This window comes from Microcaecilia unicolor, chromosome 3 (assembly GCF_901765095.1).
Source record: "Microcaecilia unicolor chromosome 3, aMicUni1.1, whole genome shotgun sequence".
In the NCBI taxonomy this organism is placed as follows: Eukaryota; Metazoa; Chordata; class Amphibia; order Gymnophiona; family Siphonopidae; genus Microcaecilia; species Microcaecilia unicolor.
Genome location: NC_044033.1, coordinates 127,072,134 through 127,099,750, shown reverse-complemented (window position 1 = coordinate 127,099,750; position 27,617 = coordinate 127,072,134). Strand labels below are relative to the sequence as shown.

The following is a 27,617-nucleotide window of genomic DNA, read 5'->3' as shown; positions in this document are numbered from 1 at the left end:
GTTATGAGAGAAAACCCTTTATAAATCAATGTTCAAAAATTTCAGAGACAGAACAAAATTACAGAGTATATACGTAAGCATGAACTAATGAGACAAAACCAACATGGATTTAGTCAAGGGAAATCTTCCATCACCAATTTACCACATTTCATTGAAGGGATAAATGAACATGTGGATACAGGTGAACCGGTCAATACTGAGGGGCATTTTCAATATGATGTCTAAATCTGATTGTGGATGTTCTGTGGAAAACACCCAAAAATCCAGTAGTGAACGTGATTTTCAAAACAGAAAAAATGTGTATTTTTTTTTAAATGGCCATTTGCTAGATGTTTTTGTGTTCAGTGCATCTATCTTTTTTGGACCATTTTTGAAAAACAAAACTGTCCAAGGAAAAACGCACAAAACAAGCCATTGGGATATATGGGGGGGGGGGGGGGGGCAGCATTCTTAGTAGACTGGCCACACAGACATACCAGCAGAATAGTGGCTCTCCCTAGAGGGCACTGCAGTGGACTTCACATAAAAGGTCCCAGGTACACATCTCACCATTATCCCCCTCCAAAACCCACTGTACCCAACCGTGCAGTAATACAATAGCCCTTATTTATTTTTTTTTACATTTGCACCCTGTGCTTTCCCACTCATGGCAGGCTCAATGTGGCAGGCAATGGAGAGTTAAGTGACTTGCCCAGAGTCACAAGGAGCTGCCTGTGCTGGGAATCAAACTCAGTTCCTCAGGACCAAAGTCCACCACCCCAACCCCTAGGCCACTCCTCCTGTCTGTAGGTGTTACCTATATGTGAGTATAGTAGGCCTTTGGTAGGTTATGGAGGGCTCACACTTTCTACCACAAGTGTAATTGAGTGGGATATGAGCCTGGGTCCCCTTCTCTACAATGCACTGCATCGACCACTAAGCTACTCCAGGGACCTACTTGCTGCTCTAATAGGACTGGGAATAATATTTGAAGTTGTCATAGAGGCTTGTATGTACTGTTTCTTTCACATCTTGGGGGTGTATGGGAGGTGGTCAGTGACTACTGGGGGAGTAAAGGGGGGGGATCATATCTTAATCTCTCCAGTGGTCATCTCATCATTTAGGGCACTTTTTTATGACCAGATTTGCACGTGCAGCTTAAGTCGCACCATGTAGAATCCAGGGGTAACTGGTTAACTTAAACTTGGCAAAGATAGGACTGTTATTTATGCTATTTTGAATCTTATTTTTGGGATGTACAGAAAGCAGGACCAACAAGCCAGCTCAGTATAGAGGTGTCATATACTGTGGTTTCTATTATACTTCCTCAAATTGGAAGGCCAAGGGATTAGTACTGATTAACCTTCAGTGAGCCCATTTTCACTTAACATTTCCATCTGTTCACTGCTGTGTCACAGCGAGCACATATTTTGGTAAATGAGATTTTCGTTTGAATTGTTTCCCTAGTTACAGTGAAAACAAGGGAAATGCAATGCATGTTCATTCATTCACTCAATCACGTATTTGTCATTAAAAACGTAATATTCTCTCAAACAGGGCAGGTGGCACCAAGGCCGAAACACGATGTTGTGTCGAGTCTTCAAACTTCTAATAAACTTTTGATTAAAGAACATCCTCCAGTTTCTGGTATCCTTGGTCACTCTCCCACTTTTTGTGTTCTGCTCCACTCGCCTTTCATCACATATAGAACATTCCATATATCCACACAAATATCCGATAAAATAGTGGAATTTATTATGGCCGCAGCATTCTATTATTTACATCAGCAAAAAGTTACAGTAGCATGCAATTACATTCATGCATACAGTTCACAATATCAGGCAATTAAATACAGATTCGAAATTCCTATCTAGCGCATTAGGACGTTGACTCTTTCTTGATGCTTTCAGCCTCCCCATTCCATCGAAGTCTGGGGTAGGCTGTGCTGACCTTCTCTTACTCTGGCACTGGCCCTCCTCCGTACAAGAGGGGGACTGCCCGTGATTTTGACATCATCCATACCACTGCTAGCATGTGACAACATAACGTAACATTTGATCACTGTTACACCTTGATTTGGTCTGAAAACTTCCTGCTGTGTGCTATACTAGACTAGGACCCACCACTGAATGCTACGACATGACCCCTACCTCTCTGCATTTTTGGGGTGGGTAGGGCAGGTGAGCCTGCTGGGGCAGCCTGCAAAATGGCGATTGCATCTTGGCAAACACCCTTCTTGCTGCCTCTCCTGCCCACCCCCTCTCTCCGCCCCTTGGACCTCCCTTCCTATTACACTCATCCCAGTCCTCCCCCAACCTTTGCTTTCTCCCCTTCTGCTACTCTTGTTCTATCCTGCTTACATCTACTTGTGAACCCTGCCTTCTAACTCCAGCCTCCCCTCATCCTAGCCCCCCTTCTCTAGCTGTGCTGGGCCACAGTCCGTTTGTGCCTCTGACTGCTTAGTAGTCTAGATCAACTTCCTTTCATTTATAAGTTAGTTTAATTTATTTTGTTACATCAGAAAATAAAATAAATGAAATGCATTCTCTTGTTAAGATTCAGGTTATTTAAGCATAGAGAGGGACATGCGTCATACTTTGTTCCTTTATGAGCTTGATTTTCTCAAAACTGGGACGTTGAAAGATTCACAGAAAACATATTTACAGGGTTTGGCAAATAAAATGACACTGTATTAGACTAATGTACCAGGTATATATTGTACAAACTGAATAAGCCCCGTTTATTCTGTTTTTTAGACTGTGTGATACATTGAAAGCACTTTTTATAAACTATTTACTCTAGTATCTGCCAGTTCAACCAGGCTGCTGATACCCATCAACCCTTTTCTCACCTTTTTGAACAGGCAACTATGTTAAAATGAGGTAAATGGGACTATGCCGGTGGAGCTGAAGCACTGGGACGGGCCTCTGAGCCTGGGTGAGGTGGAGGAGAAGCCGGCGCATCCCCTGCGGGTCCAGCACGGCTCTGTGGAGATAGACGAGCTGGGTAAAGTGGTGACTCCGACCCAGATTCAGAACAGACCGACAAGCATTTCATGGGATGGTGCTGATCCAAGCAGCTATTATGCTTTGGCATTTGTTGACCCAGATGCCCCCAGCAGACAGAACCCAAAGTTCAGGGAATGGAATCACTTCTTAGTGGTAAATATGAAAGGAGGTGACATCAATAGTGGACATGTCCTTGCTGACTACGTTGGTGCTGGCCCACCTAAAGGATCAGGGCTGCACCGCTATGTCTGGCTGGTATACAAACAGGCAGGACCATTGAAATGTGATGAGCCTATCCTGTGCAACCGCTCTGGGGAAAATCGAGGGAAGTTCCGGTTGGTAGACTTCCGTAAGAAATACAAGCTGGAAGCACCACTGGCAGGCACTTGTTGCCAGGCTGAGTGGGATGACTATGTACCAAAGCTTTATGAACAGCTGTCAGGAAAATAGAAGTCAGAACTGGCACCAGTTTACACTTCTGAGCGCTTAATATAGTGAAAAGCTAGATTCTGATTAATTCAGTGATGCCCTTTTTGATATGGAATCCACAGTTTTTCTCTATTCTCCACACTGTTTAAAATGTCTTCTGTAAGGTTCTTGGGAATGAACTTACTACTGGCCACCATCTGTGTGTTAGACAAGTGGGTTCCTGTTCTTACCAGCTGCTGTGCCCCTCTAGTACCTGGCTGTCCTTTGGGGGTTTGATTACAAAAAGGCTAAACACTTTTTGCTTCTGCCAGTCCAAAATATGGTTAATTGCCCTCAGAGTGTATCTAAACTATAACTACATCCTCCAGTGGAAGATTAGGTGTGAGATTTCACTTTGTGCAGTTAACTACCCATAATTCTGAGCAAAAAGCTTTGTAGAGCTGATGCATGTGGCTTGAGCAAATGGCCCAATCAATGCTGAGAATGTGTCTTGTACACCAGACTACACGTCTCGAATGTTTTGATACTTTGCCTCTTATGTAGCCAATGCTTATTGTATTGGCCAAACGGCTGTTGTATTGCCACACTTGTGTAGAAATAAAGTGGTGATCTAGCCTGCTGCTTGAAACTGCCCTGATTTGTAGTATGTATTAAGGGCAGGATGTGTGTGTGTGTGTGGGGGGGGGGGGGGGGGGGGGGGGGGGGGAATGATGTCTTTGTTCTAGGCATAGTGCAAATCAAAGTATAGTGGAATTTTTTTGCTTACATTCAGCTTTTCTGTCTAACCCAGTCAGATCAAATCAGCATAGGAATTTGTCACTAGCGTAGCCTGCTTATGAGGTGTACATTTACATTTGAAGGGCAAGATGCAGTTTTATAGTGAAACCCTAGAGGCTAAGATAAAGTTTAAATCAACCTCCCTTTTTCCAATACCACTGATGTGACACATAGTTGCCCTTCATTCTAAACTAAATGGGGGCAGCAATTAAGTACTTCTGTGTTTATTATGGGCTACAGACGAGTCCAGCAAGCTCTAAGTTCCTTCAGTGTTGGAGATGTTCTATTTTTTCCTTGAGGTAGCAAAGCATTTTGTGTTAATACTGGTGTTTGACGGTGTTTACTCATGCATCAATAAAGGTTCCACTTAACAGAAAAAAAAAAAAAAAAAAAAAAATGAGGTAAATGATTTTAAAAAAAGCTAAAGAAGCAACTACAAAGGTTAGGCATGGATATTATTTGAAAATATCATCTTGGGAGCCCCGGCCAGATATATATCACATATTAAAAAAGCAGAGAGCCTGTGAGGAAGTCAGTAGGACTGTTAGATCGAGAGCTAAAAGTGGAACTCATGGGAGAAAATGGCACAGTGGAAAGACTAAATAAATTATTTGCTTCAGTCTTTATAAAGGAGGATATAGAGAAGCTATCTATACCAGAAATGGTATTTAAATGTGACAATATAAAGGAACTGAAATAAATCTTGGTGAACCTGGAAGATGTAACAAACCTAACTAACACATTAATCAGCAATAAATCACCTGGACTGGATGGTATACACCCCAAAGAAAGAATTTAAAATTGCTGATCTCTTATTAGTAATCTATAACCCGTCATTACAATCATCCATGATACATGATGATTAGAAAGTAGTCAATGTCACACCACTTTGTAAAAAGGGATCTAGGAGTGATCTAGAAAACTACAGACTGCCAAGCCTAATGCCAATGTCAGGCAAAATGGTAGAAAATATTATAAAGAACAAAATTACAGAAAACATAGAAAAACATGGTATAATGGGACAGATCTGATTTATCTGCATTGCTTTATAGAATACGTTTAGCGAGCTACATGCATAAATTCTAATTAATGCCAATTAGTACCAATAATTGCTTATTATCCAATTATCAGCGTCAATTGGCTTGTTAACCAATTAAGTTCTGCACACAAATTGGCTACTCGTGCTGATTTGCACGCGGAACTTAGTCACCGTTTACAGAATCTGGGTGATATTCTTGTCAGAAAGATCCCTTTGAATATTTCTACTTCATGTCTATGGAAGAGTATCCTAATGGTTAGAAGGGTCAGCTGAGAGCTAGGGGAACCCAGATCAAATCCCACTGCAGCTCCTTGTGACCTTAGACAAGTCAGTTTAACCCTCCACTGCCTCAGCTACAAACCTCAGATATGAGCCCCCCAGGGAACAAAATATACCTACTGTTCCTGTAGTCTAATGGTTAGTGCAACAGACTTTGATCCTGGCAACCTGGATTCAATTCCCACTAACTTGGGCAAGTTACTTAACCCTCCATTGTCCCAGGTACAAAAAATTTGATTGTGAGCCCTCTAGGGACAGATAAAGTACCTGCATATAATGTGTGCATCTAGTAGCACTACAGAAATTATTACTACTACTAGTAGTAGTAACAACTCCAGAAATTACAAAGCAGATAATGAGGAAAGAAGAAAAGTCAGGTGAATCAGATCAAAGGCTGCTGATAAGCCGAGTGAGACTGCCAGCACCACCTTATATTGCCTGTGCAGGAGCATACTTCACTAAGAAGTGCTACCAGAACAGTTTCAGTACTATAATCTTGCTGGAAACCAACTGTCTTAGGTGCAAAGTCAGAGATTTTTCAACAAAAGATGAATGTTGAGTTAAAATTTTTTTTTTTTCTAAGATCTTGGATAGAAAGCCAAGGTTCGATACAGGCTGATGGTGTGCAAGGACAGCTGGGGCCCAACAATTTCTTTCTGATTATAGGGCTGAATAAAAGCATCTTCCATATAGAAGGCACCTGGCCTGAATTTAAGCCTATGATTAATAATCTTCAATAGCTTTCATGCTTGCCTGACATATATCAGGATCTGGATTTTCAGAAGGCGTTTGACGAAGTACCTAATGAAAGACTCCAGGGAAAATTGGAGAGTCATGGGATAGGAGGTAGTGTTCTACTGTGGATTAAAAACTGGTTAAAAGATAGAAAACAGAGAGTATGGTTAAATGGTCAGTATTCTCAATGGAGAAGGGTAGTTAGTGGGGTTCCCCAGGGCTCTGTGCTGAGACCGCTGCTTTTTAACATATTTATAAAGGACCTAGAGATGGGAGTAACTAGTGAGGTAATTAAATACTGCTGATGACACAAAGTTATTCAAAGTCGTTAAATTGCGGGAGATTGTGAAAAATTATAAGAGGACCTTACGAGACTGGGAGACTGGGTGTCCAAATGGCAGATGATGTTTAATGTGAGCAACTGCAAAGTGATGCACATGGGAAAGAGGAACCCGAATTATAGCTATGTTATGCAAGGTTCCACGTTAGGAGTCACGGACCAAGAAAGGGCTCTAGGTGTCATCGTTGATGATACATTGAAACCTTCTGCTCGGTGTGCTGCTGCAGCTAAGAAAGTAAATGAATGTTAGGTATTATTAGGAACGGAAAACAAAAATGAGGATGTTATAATGCCTTTTATCGCTCCATGGTGCGATACCGCACCTTCGAATATTGTGCTTCATTCTGGTCGCGCATCTCAAAAAAGATATAGTGGATTAGAAAAGGTACAGATAAGGGCGATGAAAAATGATAAAGGGGATGGGACGACTTCCCTTTGAGGAAAGGCTAAAGCGGCTAGGGCTCTTCAGCTTGGAGAAAAGGCGGCTGAGGGGAGATATAATAGAGGTCTATAAAATAATGAGTGGAGTGGAACGGCTAGACGTGAAGCGTCTATTTACGCTTTCCAAAAATACTAGTACTAGGGGGCATGCGATGAAGCTACAATGTAGTAAATTTAAAATGAATCGGAGAAAATGTTTCTTCACTCAACTTGTAATTAAACTCTGGAATTCGTTGCCAGAGAATGTGATAAAGGCGGTTAGCTTAGCGGGGTTTTAAAAAGGTATGGCCGGCTTCCTAAAGGGAAAGTCCATAGACCATTATTAAATTGGACCTGGGGGGAAATCCACTGCTTATTTCTGAGATAAACAGCATAAAATGTTTTGTACTTTTTTGGGATCTTGCCAGGTATTTGTGACCTGGATTGGCCACTGTTGGAAACAGGATGCTGGGCTTGATGGACCTTTGGTCTTTCCCAGTTTGGCAATACGTATGCATTTATGTATATAAAATAATAAAAGGTTAATTGTTCCATATAACTTGTGTCTTAATTCTGTTGAAACCACTTATGCTGCATTGGGGCAGATTCTTTTTTCAAGTTTTCGTAAGTACATGCCTAACTGTCTAAAGAAGATGTTGTGATAGCTAGTTTTATTGGCCTATATATCATATAGGTTTTGCCCCTAGTAAACATGCAAACATATTCATACGGAGTTCCATTTTAAAAATCTGGGATAGTGTCTTTTGCACCATTTCCCAGAACAATTTTATTTTATGACAGTCCCACCACATGGGATCCAACGTCCTGAATTCACAGCAACCTCTCTGACATGTAGAAAAATTTTGGGATCCTATTTGCTGAGTACTGTGGCATTAGATAGGACCACATTAGGGATTTTACCTGCGTATTCACTCTAGTGAGAGAAACGGAACATTTAAATCTGTATGTCCAAATAGATTTCCCAAATAAATAAATCTCTTGTTTATTTAGTCACTTTCCAGCTTATAATCGAAAGACAAAAACGCCTATATTGCGACCTAAATCGGGAGATAGGCGTTTATCTCCCCAAAACGAATAACACAGTATAATCGAAAGCTGAACTTGGACGTTTTAAACTTCACTCCATCGCGGAAGCGTACAAAGTTGACGGGGGGCATGTCGGAGGCGTGGTGAAGGCAGGACTGGGGCGTGGTTATCACCCGAACAGAGATGGGCGCCTTTCGCCGATAATGGAAAAAACGTATGCGTTTGTAGCTAGAATTTAGGGCACTTTTCCTGGACCCTGTTTTTTCATGAATAAGGCCCCCTAAAGTGCCCTAAATGACCAGATTACCACCAGAGGGAATCGGGGATGACCTCCCCTGACTCCCTCAGTGGTCACTAACCCCCTCCCACCACAAAAAATGATGTTTCACAACTTTTTATTTTCACCCTCAAATGTCATACCCACCTCCCTGGCAGCAGTATGCAGGTCCCTGGAGCAGTTGTTAGGGGGTGCAGTGGACTTCAGGCAGGTGGACCCAGGCCCCCCCCCCTACTTGTTACAATTGTGCTGCTTAATGCTTAGTCGTCCAACCCCCCCCCCCCAAACCCACTGTACCCACATGTAGGTGCCCCCCTTCACCCCTTAGGGCTATGGTAGTGATGTACATTTGTGGGTAGTGGGTTTTGGGGGGGCTCAGCACCCAAGGTAAGGGAGCTATGCACCTGGGAGTAATTTGTGAAGTCCACTGCAGTGCCCCCTAAGGTGCCCGGTTGGTGTCCTGGGATGTGAGGGGGACCAGTGCACTACGAATGCTGGCTCCTCCCACGACCAAATGGCTTAGATTTGGTCATTTCTGAGATGGGCGTCCTCGGTTTCCATTATTGCTGAAAACTGGGGACGACCATCTCTAAGGATGACCATCTCTAAGGTTGACCTAAATGTTACGATTTAGGCGTCTCTGACTGTATTATCGAAACGAAAGATGGACGCCCATCTTGTTTTGATAATACAGGTTTCCCCGCCCCTTCCCGAGGACATCCTGCGAGACACCCTCAGAAAAACTTGGGCGCCCCGTTCTATTATGCCCCTCCATGTCTCACCATTTCCCCACACTTCATGCCCTTTCTTTTACCCTCATTTCACACCCTCATTCATTCTCCCAATCTATCAACATACACCCAGTCACACCTACCAATTGCCAGGTCCTCACTAACCCCTTGAGATTCTAATTTTGCCTCTCTCATCCATAAGTCCCTGCTCTGCCCCCAACACTCTTCCACTCAATCATCAAGTCCCAGGTCATCTTCTGCTCTGTTCCCTCCCACAATCCAGCATCTCTGTGTCTCTCTGTTTCTCTGTCTGTCTGTCTGTCTGTCTCTCTCTCTGTGTGTCTCTCTCTCTCTATGCATAAGTACATAAGTACATAAGTACATAAGTAGTGCCATACTGGGAAAGACCAAAGGTCCATCTAGCCCAGCATCCTGTCACCGACAGTGGCCAATCCAGGTCAAGGGCACCTGGCACGCTCCCCAAACGTAAAAACATTCCAGACAAGTTATACCTAAAAATGCGGAATTTTTCCAAGTCCATTTAATAGCGGTCTATGGACTTGTCCTTTAGGAATCTATCTAACCCCTTTTTAAAACTCCGTCAAGCTAACCGCCCGTACCACGTTTCTCCGGCAATGAATTCCAGAGTCTAATTACACGTTGGGTGAAGAAAAATTTTCTCCGATTCGTTTTAAATTTACCACACTGTAGCTTCAACTCATGCCCTCTAGTCCTAGTATTTTTGGATAGCGTGAACAGTCGCTTCACATCCACCCGATCCATTCCACTCATTATTTTATACACTTCTATCATATCTCCCTCAGCCGTCTCTTCTCCAAGCTGAAAAGCCCTAGCCTTCTCAGCCTCTCTTCATAGGAAAGTCGTCCCATCCCCACTATCATTTTCGTCGCCCTTCGCTGTACCTTTTCCAATTCTACTATATCTTTTTTGAGATACGGAGACCAGTACTGAACACAATACTCCAGGTGCGGTCGCACCATGGAGCGATACAACGGCATTATAACATCCGCACACCTGGACTCCATACCCTTCCTAATAACACCCAACATTCTATTCGCTTTCCTAGCCGCAGCAGCACACTGAGCAGAAGGTTTCAGCGTATCATCGACGACGACACCCAGATCCCTTTCTTGATCCGTAACTCCTAACGCGGAACCTTGCAAGACGTAGCTATAATTCGGGTTCCTCTTACCCACATGCATCACTTTGCACTTGTCAACATTGAACTTCATCTGCCACTTGCACGCCCATTCTCCCAGTCTCGCAAGGTCCTCCTGTAATCGTTCACATTCCTCCTGCGACTTGACGACCCTGAATAATTTTGTGTCATCGGCGAATTTAATTACCTCACTAGTTATTCCCATCTCTAGGTCATTTATAAATACATTAAAAAGCAACCGACCCCAGCACAGACCCCTGCGGGACCCCACTAACTACCCTCCTCCACTGAGAATACTGGCCACGCAATCCTACTCTCTGCTTCCTATCTTTCAACCAGTTCTTAATCCATAATAATACCCTACCTCCGATTCCATGACTCTGCAATTTCTTCAGGAGTCTTTCGTGCGGCACTTTGTCAAACGCCTTCTGAAAATCCAGATATACAATATCAACTGGCTCCCCATTGTCCACATGTTTGCTTACCCCCTCAAAAAAAATGCATTAGATTGGTGAGGCAAGACTTCCCTTCACTAAATCCGTGCTGACTTTGTCTCATCAGTCCATGTTTTTGTATATGCTCTGCAATTTTATTCTTAATAATAGCCTCCACCATCTTGCCCGGCACCGACGTCAGACTCACCGGTCTATAATTTCCCGGATCTCCTCTGGAACCTTTCTTAAAAATCGGAGTAACATTGGCTACCCTCCAGTCTTCCGGTATTACACTCGATTTTAGGGACAGATTGCATATTTCTAACAGTAGCTCCGCAAGTTCATTTTTTAGTTCTATTAATACTCTGGGATGAATACCATCAGGTCCCGGTGATTTACTACTCTTCAGCTTGCTGAACTGACCCATTACATCCTCCAAGGTTACAGAGAATTTGTTTAGTTTCTCCGACTCCCCCGCTTCAAATATTCTTTCCGGCACCGGTGTCCCCCCCAAATCCTCCTCGGTGAAGACCGAAGCAAAGAATTCATTTAATTTCCCGCTACGGCTTTGTCCTCCTTGATCGCCCCTTTAACACCATTTTCGTCCAGCGGCCCAACCGACTCTTTGGCCGGTTTCCTGCTTTTAATGTATCTAAAAAAGTTTTTACCATGTATTTTTGCTTCCAACGCTAATTTCTTCTCAAAGTCCTTTTTTGCCCTCCTTATCTCCGCTTTGCATTTGGCTTGGCATTCCTTATGATCTATCCTGTTACTTTCAGTTGGTTCTCTTCTCCACTTTCTGAAGGATTGTTTTTTGGCTCTAATGATTTCCTTTATCTTACTGTTTAGCCTCTGTCTCTCTCTCTCTGTCTCTTTCCCTCCCTTCATGGGCCCAGTGCCTATCTGCTAAACAATTTTCTAGAATTCAGATTATTCAGAATTCAGCTGCAAGGTTGATATTTCAAAAGTCTCGGTGGGATCATATAGCCCTTTTTTGGATACCCTGCATTTGTTGCCAGTGCATGCTCAGACTGTTTTTAAACCTTCTGTTTAATGTTTAGGTTTCTAGATGGTACTTGCCTTGAAGATGGCTCCCAGTTGGTGAACCTATTAAAATCTAGGATCACTTCTAGGAGTTGTAACTATCTGCTGTTGGCTCTTCTGTATGTTAAGGGTGTACGGTTTAAAACTGTTTTCTCTAAATCTTTTGTTTTTGCTGCAGTTCAGTATTGGAATACACTTCCTTTTGAGCTTCACTCATTAAATAATTATTTTTTGTTTTGTAAAACTCTAAAAATTTATTTGTTTACCAAGCCTTGGGGGTTTTAGTATTTTTTTTTTTATCTGTAATTCCTGATAGCTGTTATTATTTTTGTTGTTGTTGTTGTTTAATTTGTAATTCGCCTTGAATTTAACTTAAAAGAGCTGGTGAGAAATAAATCCCTGTTAACATAATTTTTATTGTAATTTGTGTTATTGTTTGTAAGCCACATTGAACTTGAGTCTATTTCGGGCAAATGTGGAGTATAAATGTCATGAATAAATAAATAAATAACATTTCCCCTCCTCTTTCCCCCTCTCTTCATCCATTCTCCCTATCTCTTTTCCCACCATTTGTCCTCTCCTGAGTCCAGTATCTCTCTGTCCCCCTGCCTCCATGGTTCCAGTGTGTTTCCCTTTCTCCTGTTCCTCCACTCACCATCTGCTCTACATCCAGCATCTCTCTCCCGCCCTCTGTGGGTCCCATGTCTTCTTACTTCCTCATCCCCCTTATTGGATCTTTCTCTTCCTTCCTTGCCCCCACCCAATCCAGTATATTTCTCCCTCCTTGTGCCCCAATGCCAGCACCTCTTTCTCTCTCTCTCTCTCCGTGCTCTCTCTTCCTCTGCCACCACATCTGGTGACAATGTTTCAGACCCAGTATTGTTGCTACTATTTGGGTTTCTGCCAGATACTTGTGATCTGGATTGGCCACTGTTGGAAACAGAATACTGGGTTGTTCCGACCCAGTATTAAAGCCTACTTATTTAACCAAACAACCAAAGGAGCTTCTTGGAGTGGGGCTATTTAGGGTTCAGTGATTTGCTTTTATAGGGGTTGATACTCAGCCCATGGTGGTCTGCACTTTTTACGCGGCTGATAGCTATGGGCAGAATTAAGCCGGAATAAGCAATGTTGGGCCATGTTGGGGCACCAGCATTGACTATCCAGGTCAGCCACTATTGGCCAATATTTAGTGCTGGCACCAGCATAGCTAAAGATAGGACTGCCGTTTGTGCAGGCCTATCTGCCCATTTAACTATGCAGGCACTACACTGACTATGGCCAATGACCACAAAACTGTCAGCTTCTCCCCAACTCTCCCTTTGAACTGCTCTGGCACTACCTATGCAGTTCTGTAGCGGTCAGAGCTGGTATTTAGTGGCACTGCACAGTGGCGTAGCGGGGGGGCTGCCACTCGGGGCGGGGCAGTTCACCGTTGCACCCCCCCCCCCCCGGGTACAGCACGATGACATCCCCCCCTCGGCGCATTGACACCCCCTCCCCCCCCCGACCAGCTCCCGGACCCTATCTTTAAAAAGAATGTCGGAATCTGAGGCGAGGCACAGCCCCTCGCGCCTGCCCTGTACATAAAAGAAATGTAGACCGTCGGGCCTTCTCTCGCTCTGTCTGTCCCGCCCTTGCGGAAATAGGAAGTTGCGTCAGCGGAGGGCGGGACAGATAGAGCGAGGGAAGGCTCGACGGTCCACATTTCTTTTACGTGCAGGGCAGGCGCGAGGCGCCGAGCCTCACCTGGGATTCCGATATTCTTTTTAAAGGTAGGGTGCGGGATCTGGTCGGGGGGGGGGGGGTCGATGCGCCGAGGGGGGGGAGCTGGCAAGGAGCACCCCCCCCCCCTGAGCCGACACCCGGGGCGGACCGCCCCTCCCACCCCCCCCCCCTTGCTACGCCACTGGCACTGTCCCATTAAGTGCTGCTGAATATCCAAACCTGGCCTGCTCAGCATGGTTTTAGCAGGCAGGAGCCTATTCTGCCCACTTAAACCATGCTGAATATTGACCCCAGAGCGTAATAGTTATTACTAATACTGAACCTTGCTTGAATTAAGATCTTTTGTACTGTATCCACTTATTTTGTCAAGAGACTTGCATGTCTTTCATGAACTGAATAATTTACCAAGATTTTGTTAATTTGTTTTAAATGGTTTTCTTATATGTTCTATGAATTATTTATTGTAAGCCAGCCTCAGCTTATGGACATATAAATACATTACCAGTCAATTGGAGTCAACCAGAGTAACTGAAAGGATGAGTCAACCAGAGTAAGTGAAAGGATGTCTCATGATGAAGTTCAAAACTGTTAATTAAGAAAGTACATGACCTGTGTAATAAACTGTGCTATATTTAGTGTGTGTGATAAATGTGTTTACCACAACCTAAATATAGAGCAATGTATTAAAATCGTGCTGCAGGGACAACACAGTATTGTTTTTCCTAAACATATGAGGGTACATTAAAAGGTAAGAGAGGCAGAATGGTCATGACCTAATCAAATATTAATATACTATTTATATTTGCCTTTATATTTGAAGTCCTAGTTGCAATTTACATATGCAAATACAAGCATTCGCACATGTTTATCACATACATGTGTAAGACCTAGGCATCCCCGTGCCGCCACTGTTGTCCCTTTAAATATTCATCTCGGGCATACGCCTTACAGCAGGAACACCGACAGCTCGAAATAGGAGTTGTGCAGCTCTCCTGAGAGGGTTTATTGCACCAGGCAGCACAGGAGAGGTCAGCGGCATCCTGGAGGTGACCTGAGACCCCCAATAGGGCCATGATTCTTCCCCTACACCTTCTGCTGATGCCTGAAGGTGAGTCAGGATGTAGGAAATGGCAGTGGCAGTGAAAAAAGTACAGATGTACATCAAAATTGTCAATCATAGACATTGTTCATTAGGGAGTAGAGTATATGACCTACATACTGTGATCAATTGACAATGTTCCAGGCCCAAATGCTCAGAATTCTGGCGCTATAGGGAACAGTGTTAGAAAACACTGGTCTGAACACCTATAAATCTGCACTACCTGTAGGTTTCATGTGGGTGTGGCTTGGGCACGGCTTGGTTGGAACCAAAATCTACAAGTGTATTCCCCATTTCAGTATTCAATTCTGCAGGCAGCATTAAGGGAGATATCACCCTTAATCCCCCATTGTTTATTTTTTCCTCCAAACTGAAACTAACGATTGTGGCTTGCCTGATTCATTTGAGCTCCAGAGTTGCCACAACTGTATATATTCAAATACTGGTTTAAAAAAAGCACATACCCAGCGCTGCTATTTAGATAGGCAGCAGCATAAGCAGTGAAAAGGGTTCAGACACTGGGGCCATGGCCCAACCAATAACTTAGCCAATACAGTATCAGCAATTAAAGAGCTTGAGAATAGGGCAAGAAATTGGTTTGTTTGGCACCCTTGACCATAAAGGTGTTCCTTTGCCTCTGGTCAGCAGGGGGCAGACCCAATGTTTATCCAATGGTGGATTTATTAAAACAATGAAAATAGACTCGACGCAGTGCTGCATTTCGGCGTAGCGCCTGCCTCAAGAGTCAAGTTTCTCTCAGCCAGTGGTGATAATAAAGCAAGGCTAAGACATCAAAGGTAACAGCATCTATAACAGATGTAATGATGCATTTTTGCTTTGACAACTTTTGTTGCGTCATTGCTGTTACCTTTGATGTCTTAGACTACTTCATTACCATCACTGGATGAGAGAAACTTGACTCCTGAGACAGGCGCTAGAGGCACCGAAACGCAGCACTGTGTCGAATCTATTTTCATTGTTTCAATAAACCCACTGGATACATATTTGGTCTGCCTCCTGCTTTTTCTTTTGTGGACAATTTTTTGTGGTTTGTTGTCAGGGGGACACTTCTTTTTTTTTTTTTTTTGCTTGTTGAATATATACATATAGATCACTGAATGCTCACCGCTGGTAGCCAGTGGCATAGCTAGATGGGGCCATGGGGGCCTGGCACCCCCCAAATTTGCTCTGGACCCCTGGTTGGCTGGCCGGGATCCCCAACCCCCGCTAGCTGAAGACTTTGTCCAGTGCTGGTCTGTGGCAGCACTGCCACATTGCCTGCCCTGCTTTCTCTTCCCCTCACTTCGGGCACGCTCCTTTTAGTGAAATTGAGAGTTTCACTGAAAGGAGCGTGCCGGATGTGAGGGGAAGAGAGAACAGGGCAGGCATTGCAGCGATGCTGGAGACCAGCGCTGGATGAAGTCTTCAGCTGGCAGAGGGTTGGGGACCCCCGCCAGCCAAGGTATTTGCAGTGGCTATGCTTCAGTTGGCGGGGGTTGTGGACTCTCATCAGCCAAGATGTACAGCGGCGGCAGTGGGTGGCGAGGCGGCAGGGGGAGCAGCGGCATTGGGGGTGGCAGCGGGGCGGTGACCAAAATGTGCCCCCACCTTGGGCGCTGACCCTCTCCCACCTCGAGGTCTGGCTAAGCTCCTGCTGGAACCTCTGCTGACTGGGGATATTCAATGGGAGATTGCCGGCGATCTCCTGTTGAATATCAGTGGATAGCCAGTCAAGTATCATTTAACCGGCCAGGATCCATTCCTGGCTGGTTAAATGGTCTTGACTGTCGTCCAGCACATGTTTAGCAGCTCCTACTAAATGTATAAGTCTATTTGAATACTGGCCTAATTTGTTTTATAAAGGTTTTCAAATGTATTACTTTTTTCAACATTTGAAAACTACCTTCAAAAAGATTGGGACAGTGATGCAGGCTTCCTGTTTGTTCTGTCTGTAGGAAAAAGCTAATTCCCCATCGATTTCTAACTAGCACGACTGACAACGGTGATATATATAGCTCTGGCATCAGAGCCAGCTCTTTTTAAACAGTGCATGAGTTTGGCTGTGATTCATTATTTTACCAATGGATTATAAATACTTCTGGCAGTAAGATTTGTGCTTCAGTGTAGCATAGGGCAATTTAGTGCTAGTGGTGGTCCGAATGGTGCTGTTTTGAAAAAGAACATAAATGCTTTAGTTAGAAGGTTCATACCTCACTTGAATGCAAACATAACAGTAATGCTGATTTCTTTGAACTTGCTTGTAATTTACTTTTTATATGACAGTTATTGAAATTACAGTTTACATTATTTCTTGCCACTTCAATGTTTTGTGTTCCATTTTCTCATACCATGCATATTTGTAAAATACACGTTTTAATTAAGCTACCCCTTCTTCTGACAAAGTCCTGTATATCAGCTGTATAGTTCTATATTCTATGCAAATCCCCATGAACTTTGCTAAGAAACATTTTAGTCTGATGTTTTTAAAGCATTTATTTAGGATTTCGGCGATACTTATAATTATCCAGTTTATGTAATGAAATTAATTTAATTCTTCTTTATTTGATATGCTATTATTAATTTTAATTGAAGGACCACAGTCTGACTCCTGAAAGAAAAATGTTAGAAATCTGCAATACAACTCTTTTCTTCTAATTCCTCTCTTTTTTCCTTAATAGGAGTAAGTTACATCCCATTTTCCTTCAGGTTTGTCCCCGCCCTTAATTCTTCATTTGCTTCAGAAATAACATTCTGCCAGTCTTTATGGGGTCCTTTTACTAAGCTGTGTAAGCTTCTACGCATGCCCAATGCACACCAAAATGGAGTCACTGCCCAGCTACCATGTGGTTGTTGTGGTAATTTCATTTTTGGTGCGCATCCGATACACACAGCTGAAAAATAATTTTTATTTTTGGATGCGTGTATTGGATGCACACCAAGTGGCAATTTCCACGCATAGGTCTAATTACCGCCCGGTTACCATGTGAAACTTTACCGCTAGGTCAATGGCTGGCGGTAAGGTCAAAGACCCTAAATGCTGAAAGCAGGCATAAATGCCAGTGCCTAAATTAGGCATAGATCGGGGATATTCTATAAGAATGGGTGTAATTAATAGGAAAACCCCAATACGCTCCCTACATATGCACCTCAAAAAATACACATCCTAGGATTTACATGCTGATTGTTATAGAATACGATCTGCACGTAAATCCCAATTAAGGCCAATAATTGGTTGTTAGCAGCCAATTATTGGCACTGATTGGCTCAATCAATTAAGTTGTGCACTCAAATCAGCACTGTGCGCTGACTGCACATGCAATTGTAATTGCCATATATAGAATCCGGGGCTTAGTGGGCCCATTTTTGCAGAAAAGATAACAACTCCTCAATGAGGCATAGTTGTCGCAGGTGGTCTCCAGAAAAAACAGAGCTTCACATGCAAACAGAGAAAATTTAAAAGTGCCATATGAAATTCACCCCCCCCCCCATCCCCACTTTTGCATGCACATAACAACTGTGATGGACCAGTGTCCCCCTTGGAGCCCCACAAAGTCCCAACTATTAAAATATCTAGTACAAAGTGCTGTACCCTTGTTACATCCCTGCCCACAACGAAAACTAACCGACCGACAGACGGTGGCGGGCAGTGCTTTGACTGCCCACTGCCAGCATTCAACCCATTTCTAGTGACCTGCACTGAGTATTCAGGTCTTTTCAATATCAGCTAGCGCATGACTGATTAAGTCCATATTCAGACTTAACCAGCCGTGGCTTGGCGGGCAAAGATAGGCTTACTTTTTATGCGGCCTTATTTGGCCACTAAGCCTTGCCAGTTAAGTTCTAAATAATGGGCTTTAACCATTCTTGCCCCAGAATGCCCCAAACATCACTGTCACAGTCTTTTTATTTTCAGCGCTAACCGGGTATTTCAGTAGCAATAACTGGTTAAATGCCGGCTATTTACCAAGACACAAATGAACTCGTCAGCCACCGTTCCCAGTTAGTTAACTCATGCTGAATACTGGCCGGTTGATCTTAAAGTCCTGCTATGGCCTCCACCCTCACCCCCCTGAGCTTACTCCATCCTTAAAGCATACAGAAGAGGCAGGGGCAGTTCTCAGACATTCCTGACTGCTGACACCACCTTGGAAAATGACTGGCTGTCTCCTGGTAGTGTATTGATGGACTACTATCACATTGACCTATTTGACAGATTTGAGTTTGATTTGATTCTTGGACAAAAGTGCATCATGATGCAGCAGTGATAATTTAATTTTAATTTAATTTAATTTGACATTTATATTCCACTTTACCTACAAGTTCACTGGTGAAGGAGTGGCTGGCAGTAAGCAAACAAACATGAAGTTAATGGTTAATAGCAGGCTGATTGCATAACTTTAAAAGAATAGGATATCTATATAAAATTTTATGGATTTTCAGCAGTGCTATCCATACAAGTGTCACTGCTGGAAATCTACTTATAATGTTAAACAGATGTGTTATCCACTCAAAGTTATGCATGCCATTTGTGTATTTGTACTTAAATGCATTAGTTATTTGTTCCATGACTGAATTTCACTGCTGAACATTCAATTTTCAGCACTGCTCATCCACTCAGTGGCATTCCTAGAGGGGCTGACACCCAGGGCGGATTGCCGATGCGCCCCGCCCCCGGGTGCAGCGCCCCCCCTGGAACAGCGCGATGCCTCCCCCGGTGAAAGAACCCCCGATTCCCCGGTGAAAGAACCCCCCCCGGGTGCACGCCGCTGGGGGGGGGGGGTGCCGCGTGCCTGCCGGCTCTTCGTTTTCATGCTCCCTCTGCCCCGGAATAGGAAGTAACCTCTTCCGGGGCAAAGGGAGCATGAAAACGAAGAGCCGACAGGCGCGCGTCACCCCCCAGCGGCGTGCACCTGGGGTGGACCGCCCCAACCGCCCCCCCCTTGGTACGCCACTGCATCCACTCCAAACCACACCTTTTGGTCCCTCCTCCACTCCGCTTTTCTACTAGCACCCCTTTCCTTCCTTTCGAACAGCACATTTTCGGTGAACATTATGTAAAATAATGAAAGGGAGGACATATTTTGTGGAGTCATGGAATCAAGATGTACAATATTAGCCAAGTATTTGTGCATTGACTTTAGAAATGTTAGGGCTCCTTTTGCAAAGGCGCGCAGAAAAATCATCTGCGGTAGAGTAGACGTGTGTTTTGGGTACGCAGAGAATCATTTTTCGGTGCACCTGTAAAAAATGCCTTTTTAAAATTTTTGCCCAAAATGGACATGCAGCAAAATGAGAATTGCCGCGCGTCCATTTTGGGTCTGATACTTTACCGCCAGCCATTGACCTAGCGGTAAGGTCTCACACGGTAACCGGGCGGTAATGGTCTACGTAGGTAAAATGCCAATTACCACCTGAATAATGCCTGCGCACCATAAAGTAAAAATATTTTGCACATATCGGACGCGCATCAAAAATGAAATTACCGCAAGGGCCAAGCGGTAGCCAAGTGGTAACTCAAAACTGATGCACATTGGGCGTGTGTAGGCGCCTACGTGACTTTGTAAAAGGACCCCTTAGTGTTATTTCTTCATGTGCAGAAACTATCAACTTATACCTAATACTTAAAGTTATAACATGCTAAGGGCCCTCTTTACGAAAGTGCATTAGTGTTTTTAGTGTGTGTTGAATGCTAGTCACTCATATGCTCCTAAGGGTGACTTTGGCATTTAGCGCGTGCTAATCATTAGCATGTGCTAAAAACACTAGCGCGGCTTAGTAAACAGGGCCCTAAGTATGCAAAGCCACAATATCAAAATTGGTTTAATAAAAGTATTACCTTATTGACACCATCTGCCATAGCTTGCAGTGTTAATTCTCTAGGCCCATCTACTGTTTTACCATCATCAGTTGGTCCCCAGCTGGCACTGTATATATCTATGACTTGCGGCATATGACTAATGGAGGAAGCCTCTATGATGTCTGTCATAAACGGCTGGTCCAACATCCGAATACCTATGAATATTAACAAACATGAGCAGGACATTATAAACACATCATAGAAAATGTTTGATATTTTTTGCACAAATTTTATTTTCTAATTTATATGAAAATATCTTAGATATCTAGATCAAATCAGTATATATCATTTCCAAATTTCTTGAAGAAGATATTGTTGTTCCCAACCAGTCAAAGCATACACTTAACAGGTGGGATATGGGGAAGAGACAACATATGAAGGGTTTCATCCAAGGCTAACAGAACCCCTAGTGGTAGTACAGTGAGACTATTGCTTTATTTAACATTTCCACCACTCCTGATTTTATAACCTCTCAATCATATCATTTCCAAGATAAAGGGTACGCTATTAGCAAAGAATACACAATCTTTCCCCAGCAGTTTGCACATGTGTGAACCATCACACATGCATGCACTGTCTGAAAAAAAAAGAGTGCACTGGCAAGAGGAACACAGGCAAGATGCAAGGTTTTCCTGGCCCTGCGGTCTAGGGTTCAGGCCCTTGGTACTAGTTTTGTGTTACGTTTTCCTTGTAATTGTATGGTATTGCTTGAGGGTAAACAATTTCAGTTTTTTGAACCTAAACAACTGGAAGAATTTCTGAACGCTAGGGAGGATGTGCATGTTATAGTGTAGTTCCATATGTTCATTGTTAGAGGGCGGCTGAGGGGCCCTTTTACTAAGCCACATAAGCGTCTATGCCCAATGTGTGCCAAAATGGAGTTACTGCCCGGCTACTGCGTGGCTCTTGAGGTAATTTCATTTTTGACATGCGTCCAATATGCACGTCTGGCATTTGGTGCATGTAAGTCATTAATGCCCAGTTACCGTATGAGACTTTACCACTAGGTCAATGGCTGGCGGTAAGGTCTCAGACCCAAAATGGACACGCAGTAATTTTCATTTTTGCCACACGACCATTTTTGGCAAAAATGTTAATTTTGTAGGTGTGCTGAAAATTTTGTAGGTGTGCTGAAAAATGATTCTGCGAGCGCCCAAAGCCCACATCTACACTACCGCCGGCCATTTTTCAGTGCATCTTTGTACAAGGACCCCTGAGTTAAATAGGTGGGAGAAACAAATCTCTTATATGTATTTATATTCTTTTTTCCGTTTACTTTATCTTTTATCTTGGCTCTTATTCCTTTATATAGTGGGCGAAAATTAGAACTTTTTTCTTGAGTTGTTGATTACTTGTATACTTTTGAGGTTTTTTTTATTGTATCCTGGTGTTGTGATACTGTTTGGATATTGTGTATTAATCTGCATTAAAATAAATAAGAAAAGAAGAGTGCACCTTCTTAACATATAGTGCACACGCTTTCCACAAACCCCCAGATTCTATATATGACACCTAAAGTTGTACATGCAAATTTGTCAGTGCGGCCAAATTGTGAGCCCAAATTAGTTGGTTAACAAACCAATCGGCACCGATAATTGGCCACTAATAATTATTGGCACTAATTAGAATTTATGTGCGCACCTTTCTAAGCATATTCTGTAAAGTGGTGCACGTAAATTCTAATGTGCGAATCTCAAAAGGTGGCATGGCCATGAGAGGGGAATGGGCACTGTTATAGAATATGCCCGATCCGCACCCAAGTTAGACACGGGCATTTACACCAGGTTTTAGCTGGTGTAAATGGTAGTGTCTAAATTTTAGTTGTGGGAACGGGTGCTACATGTATTCTATAAACTGCGCCTAACTTTAGGTGAAGTTTATAGAATAGCGCTAAGCGAGGTTTTTTTTGGCACCATATGTAGAATTCACCCCAAATTGTGCAATCTGTGCAAAGTATGTGCACTATTATTGGTGAACAATAAAAATTATGTTTTTAATGCTCATTTTCATTTAACAACATGCAACAACATAGGATATATCATTCCTATTTTACTAAAATGAAGGGGGAAAGATTGGAGAGCCACAGAGGGCTAATCTGTGAAAAATATCCAGTCACTTTAGCCATCATCTGATTTAGAGCCCAATAATTTACACATTCGTAGAATCCTAAAAAAATCCAGTTTGTCAATCCATGGCTCCTGAGTTCTCAGCATATCTCCTAGTCCCCCATCCCCAACTCTTGAATTCAGTGTATCTGCTGAAGGCCCTGACTGTATTCCACCAAGGTGGGATTACTCCTTTGCAATAATCATGCTGTCTCCTGTGTTGCTGACAAAGGAAGGGACCAAGTGGATCAAAGGTAAACAAACAAACAAACAAAAAAGCATATTCCTAGCGGGGTGGAGATTCAATGAATCTCCTGAATGCCCTGACCATATGCCACTGGGTGGATGTAATATGTTCTTCCTCATTATACATGGAATTCCCATCCGAAAAGATTCCAAATTACCGTACATTTTGATTCCTGCATGACTTTTATTCTGTTAGGCTCTGTGCCATCCTTATTATTTCAATATAATTTTTACCCTGGTATAGCAGTGTCCGACGGGTTGCTGTTCCACCAAGTATCAGAGATGCTTTTAATGTCTACGTGGTTGATATACAAAATAAAACAGCCACTGACCGGTTAAATTGCTTATTCAGGGTTATGCTCTAATTTTCAGCGGCACTAAACTGATTATCTCTGCTGAAAATTAGCAGTTAGCACCTAAGTGAAAACCGGCTATTTTGGGGGTGTTCCGGGGGCAGAGTCAGCACTTGTCCAGTTAAGTGCCAATATTCAGCACTTAACCAGCCAGGGCAGGGCCGCCGAGAGGGGGACAGGGAGGACAAAATTCCCCAGGCCTGAGCCTCCAAGGGGGGCACGGCGTCGGGGTCTCTCTCCTTCTCCTGCTCCCAGGCCGCCGGCGCTGCAGTCCCCGGTCTCACCGGCCTGCCCTCAGCTCCGTCGACAGCCCCCCTCCATCCACCACGGGCCCCCCTGCATTCAAATCAGCAGTGCCTCACCTCCATGAGAAAGCGGCAGATCGCCTCCCTTCGGGCCCTCCCTCACTGTGCCCCGCCCTTGCAGAAACAGGAAGTTACATCAGACAAGGGCGGGACACAGCGAGGGAAGGCCTGAAAGAAGCCGATCTGCCGCTTTCACATGGACATGAGGCGCTGCCGATTTGAATTCAGGGGGCTCGGTGGCGGATGGAGGGGGGCTGTCGACGGGGCTGGGCGGGTGGAGACTGGGGACTGCGGCGCCGGCGGCCTGAGAGCAGGAGAGGGAGGCGATAGTGATAGTGATTGGGGGGGACAGCGGCGGCCTTGCCCCGGGTCCGGCTCAGTCTCTCGGCGGCCCTGGGCCAGGGTAATGCAAACATGGACGCATAAAACAGAGACCTATCTTTATGTGGCAACCCATGCTTAACCTGCTATGTGTTAGCCGACACTGCATAACTCAGATATTCAATGCCAAAGCCTGGACATGGCCCGGCATTGAATATCTGGGAGTAATGCCAGCGGTGGTCAGCAAAATGCTCACTGCTGCAGGCTGTATTGAACTCTGCATCTTTAATGCCATATAGGGCCGGTACAAGGGAACCGGGTGCCCAAGGCAAACCTTCAGCCTTATGCCTCTCTCCCCCCTCCCCCTTTCTGCATGTAAAACATATATATTGATGGTTCTTTGAGTTTGTCTGGTTGTCAGGATCTGTTTTGCTTTTACAGCAGCTGGTTTTTACTAACCCCCACCCCCCTCAACAAGCTGCTGCCCTAGATGACCGCCAAGTCTTGCCTAATGGTTGGGCAACTGCCATTTACATGTAGACCATTTAAAGTGTGTTTTTAAAATTTGTATTCAAAACCCGCATTGAAGCAGATAAGAGCAAATTCATCTCTGTTCTTTATTTCGATGCCCCTGGGCTACTTCAGCCTTTTATTACAATCTCTCTGTTAGGATATTCTAACTTCAGTACTTTGCCAGAATCTTTTTAAAAAGATACTGGACATAATCTGAATTATGTGCTCCTAAGAGCCTACTGGCTTTCCCCCAAGATCCAGTATAAAGGCTGCTCTATTTCCTTTTAAAATGTTATTACCTTTTGCAATAGGTTCCTTTCTCCCCAAAATGCCCAGCTCCAAACAAATCTAAAGCCCTTTTCCCTGGACTGTCTCATCCATGCACTGAAACTCCAGAACTCTGCCTGCTTCTGAAGTCCCCTGCATAGACTGGGGAGCATCTGAGAAACTACCCTGGTAGTTCTATGAAAAATCCTAAATCTGGCTTCCAGAACCTCTCTCCTGCAATATCCTATTATAATTAGTATTCACTAATGATGTTAAAAGATAAGAAATTTTTGGACTTTTTCTTGATTGTTGGATTTTCTTTTGTTCATTTTGCATATTAGTAAAATAGCTTTTTAACATGCATAAATTGATTACATGCAGATTAAGATGTGATCACCTACACCAGCATTATGACTGGTGTAAATGTTCATACCTAGATGTTAGTATATATGTGTATAAAAGATAGATTCTATAATTTACATGCATATCCATGTGCTTTGCACAAACTCTGCTTATGTGCATGTCAACTGGCAAATCAAATCGTGTTCCATATTCTATAAGATGTCATTGATATACGTTATGTCGCTAATTATGTGTTTAAATTTCACACCATCCTGCCTCCTATAACTAGAGAGCTCCTGACAGAATTACCCCCTTATTTCTAGTTCCAACCAGTTGTCTGAATAGCCAATCTATCTATACTGAAGAAAGGAGGGAGAGGGGGGATATGATAGAGACATAAATGGAGGCGAGTCTCTTTCAATTGAAAGGAAGTTCTAGGACGAGGGGGAATAGAATGAAGATGAAAAGGGATAGACTCAGAAGTAACCTGAGGAAATACCTCTTTGTGGAATGGCCTACTGGTGGAAGTGGTGAAGATAAAAACAGTATCTGAATTCAAGAGAGCTTGGGACCAGTACATAGAATCTCTAAGGGAGTGTGAAAGGGAGATTAGATGGCATGGATGGGCAGACTGGATAAGCATTATGATCTTTATCCACCTACATCAACTGGGGCATTCGGCACTGCTCATTCAGCGTGAAAACGGCCATATTCGCACCTCTTAAGTATGGCGCCAAGAGCACAACCATGTGTAACATACCCATGTGGTTGGAAAACACAGTTTTATTATTTTTTACTTTTTTTGGCAAACCGGAGTCCCATGCTTGGGGAAGAGCGTCTTTGAGGCGCTCCTTCCCGATCTAGTGGCTCATAACAGTGAGCAGCAACAACAGCATCGCCTTTTTCGGCGGTCGAGGCCCCACGTGTAGTGGAACGGACGGCGACTGATCTGATCACCGTCACCGGATCTTCCTGTGAGCCGCCAGTAGGCGCATAGAAAATTCCACCCACGGCCTGAATTGTTTGGAAAAAGGCCCCGCGACTGCCGTGAAACTATACTCCCTAGCGCAATAGAGTGCGACGAGAACCCAAGTGAAGAAGAGACCTGTAACTGGCGCCGACCCCGACCTCCCTAGCGAATATGGATGCAGCACACACGTGCTCCTACATCACTTAGAACCTAATCCTTAGGAAAAAACATCTCAAGCTAAGAGGCGATCACAAACCTCACTGCCGAAAGAAAAGCATCTTAAAGCCTTCTCGAAGGGGATAAAAGCGTTCAGGTCAGCTGCCGGATAGGTAAGTATTGCGCTCCTGTGCCTTGCCGATGCCCGCTCGCGATCAGCTCCTGTGCCTTGCCGCTGCCTGCTTACGATAACCTTTCTTTACCTGTTGGCTCCCTTTTATGCCTTCCCTTCCCCTCCCCCTATCTGCCCTCCCCCCCCCATCCCCTGCTTTCCTTAACCCTTTCTTTCCCGCTGGCCTACAGCCCAGTTGTGTCCGGCCTCCCTAGTCGGATTGGCCTCTTCCTTTTTCTCTGTTTCCATATATGTTTCACTTGGTGGAATAACAAGCCTCAGTGAAGCTCTTCAGGCTAAGTCTGTACAACAGTTTTTGCATAATATTAAATTGAAGCAACTAATTTTAAACTGTGCTAAAAAACTGAACGAACAGCACTTCAAAAATGACCTAGACAGTTATTCCAAAGAGCTCACAAACCAAGAGCAAAGCTTCTTGCAATAGCTATATTTCACTTTTTCTAGGGGTGATCTGGGAAATTATAGACTGGTAAGCCTGATATCAGTGCTGGGTAAAATAGTGGAAACAATTATAAAGAATAAAATTATGGAACATATAAATAATCATAGTTTAATGGGACAGAGCCAGCATGGATTCAGCCAAGGAAAGCCTTGCCTCACCAATGTGCTTCATTTCTTTGAAGGTGAGCCAGTTTATATAATGTATCTAGATTTTCAGAAAGCTTTTGACAAAGATCCTCATGGAAGACTCCTGAGAAAATTAAAGAGTCATGGGATAGGAGGCAATGTTCTGTTGTGCATTAGGAATTGGTTACTGGACAAAAAACAAAGGGTATGATTAAATTACCATTTCTCTCAATGGAGAAGGATGAGTAATGGAGTGCCACAGGGATCTGTACTGGGACTGGTGCTATTTAATATATTTATTAATGATCTGGAAATTGGAATAAGAAGTGAGGTGATCAAATTTGCAGTTTTCACAAAACTATTTAAGGTTCTTAAAACACATGCAGGCTGTGAAAAATTGCAGGAAGGAAATTGGAAGACTGAGCATTCAAATGGCAGATGAAATTTAATGTGGACGAAGGCAAAGTGATGCACATTGAGACGAATAACCCAAATCATAGTTACCAGAAGCTAGGGTTCACCTTGGAGGTAATCACCCCAGAAAAAGATCTAGTTGTCATTGTAGACAAAATGCTGCAATCTTCTGCCCAATGTGCAACGGCAGCCAAAAAAGCAAACAGGATGGTAGGAATTATTAGGAAAGGGATGGTAAAAAAGACCAAAAATATTATAATGCCTCTGTATCACTCCATGGTGGAACCTCACTATGAAAGGGTTTAAAGAAGAGTGATGGAACTTGGCTCCTCTCATATTAGGAAAGGCCAAAGAGGTTAGGATTCTTCAGCTTGGAAAAGAGATGGCTGAGGGAAGATATGATCAAGGTCCTCAAAATCCTGAATGATGTGGAATTTATTTATTTATTTTTATTTATTGCAT

At 43.6% G+C, this 27,617-nt stretch overlaps 1 protein-coding gene and 1 pseudogene across 2 annotated transcripts in view; one reads left to right on the top strand and one right to left on the bottom strand.

Moving 5' to 3' along the window:
• The window catches only part of PCSK2 (proprotein convertase subtilisin/kexin type 2), a 333,492-nt gene that overhangs the window by 46,975 nt on the left and 258,900 nt on the right, over positions 1–27,617 (bottom strand). For both annotated transcript variants that reach the window (XM_030196350.1, XM_030196351.1), the window contains one exon: positions 20,383–20,558. In XM_030196350.1, coding sequence (XP_030052210.1) covers positions 20,383–20,558 — 176 coding nt within the window. The remainder of the gene's footprint in view (positions 1–20,382; positions 20,559–27,617) is intronic.
• LOC115465690 lies at positions 2,874–4,072 on the top strand (annotated as a pseudogene).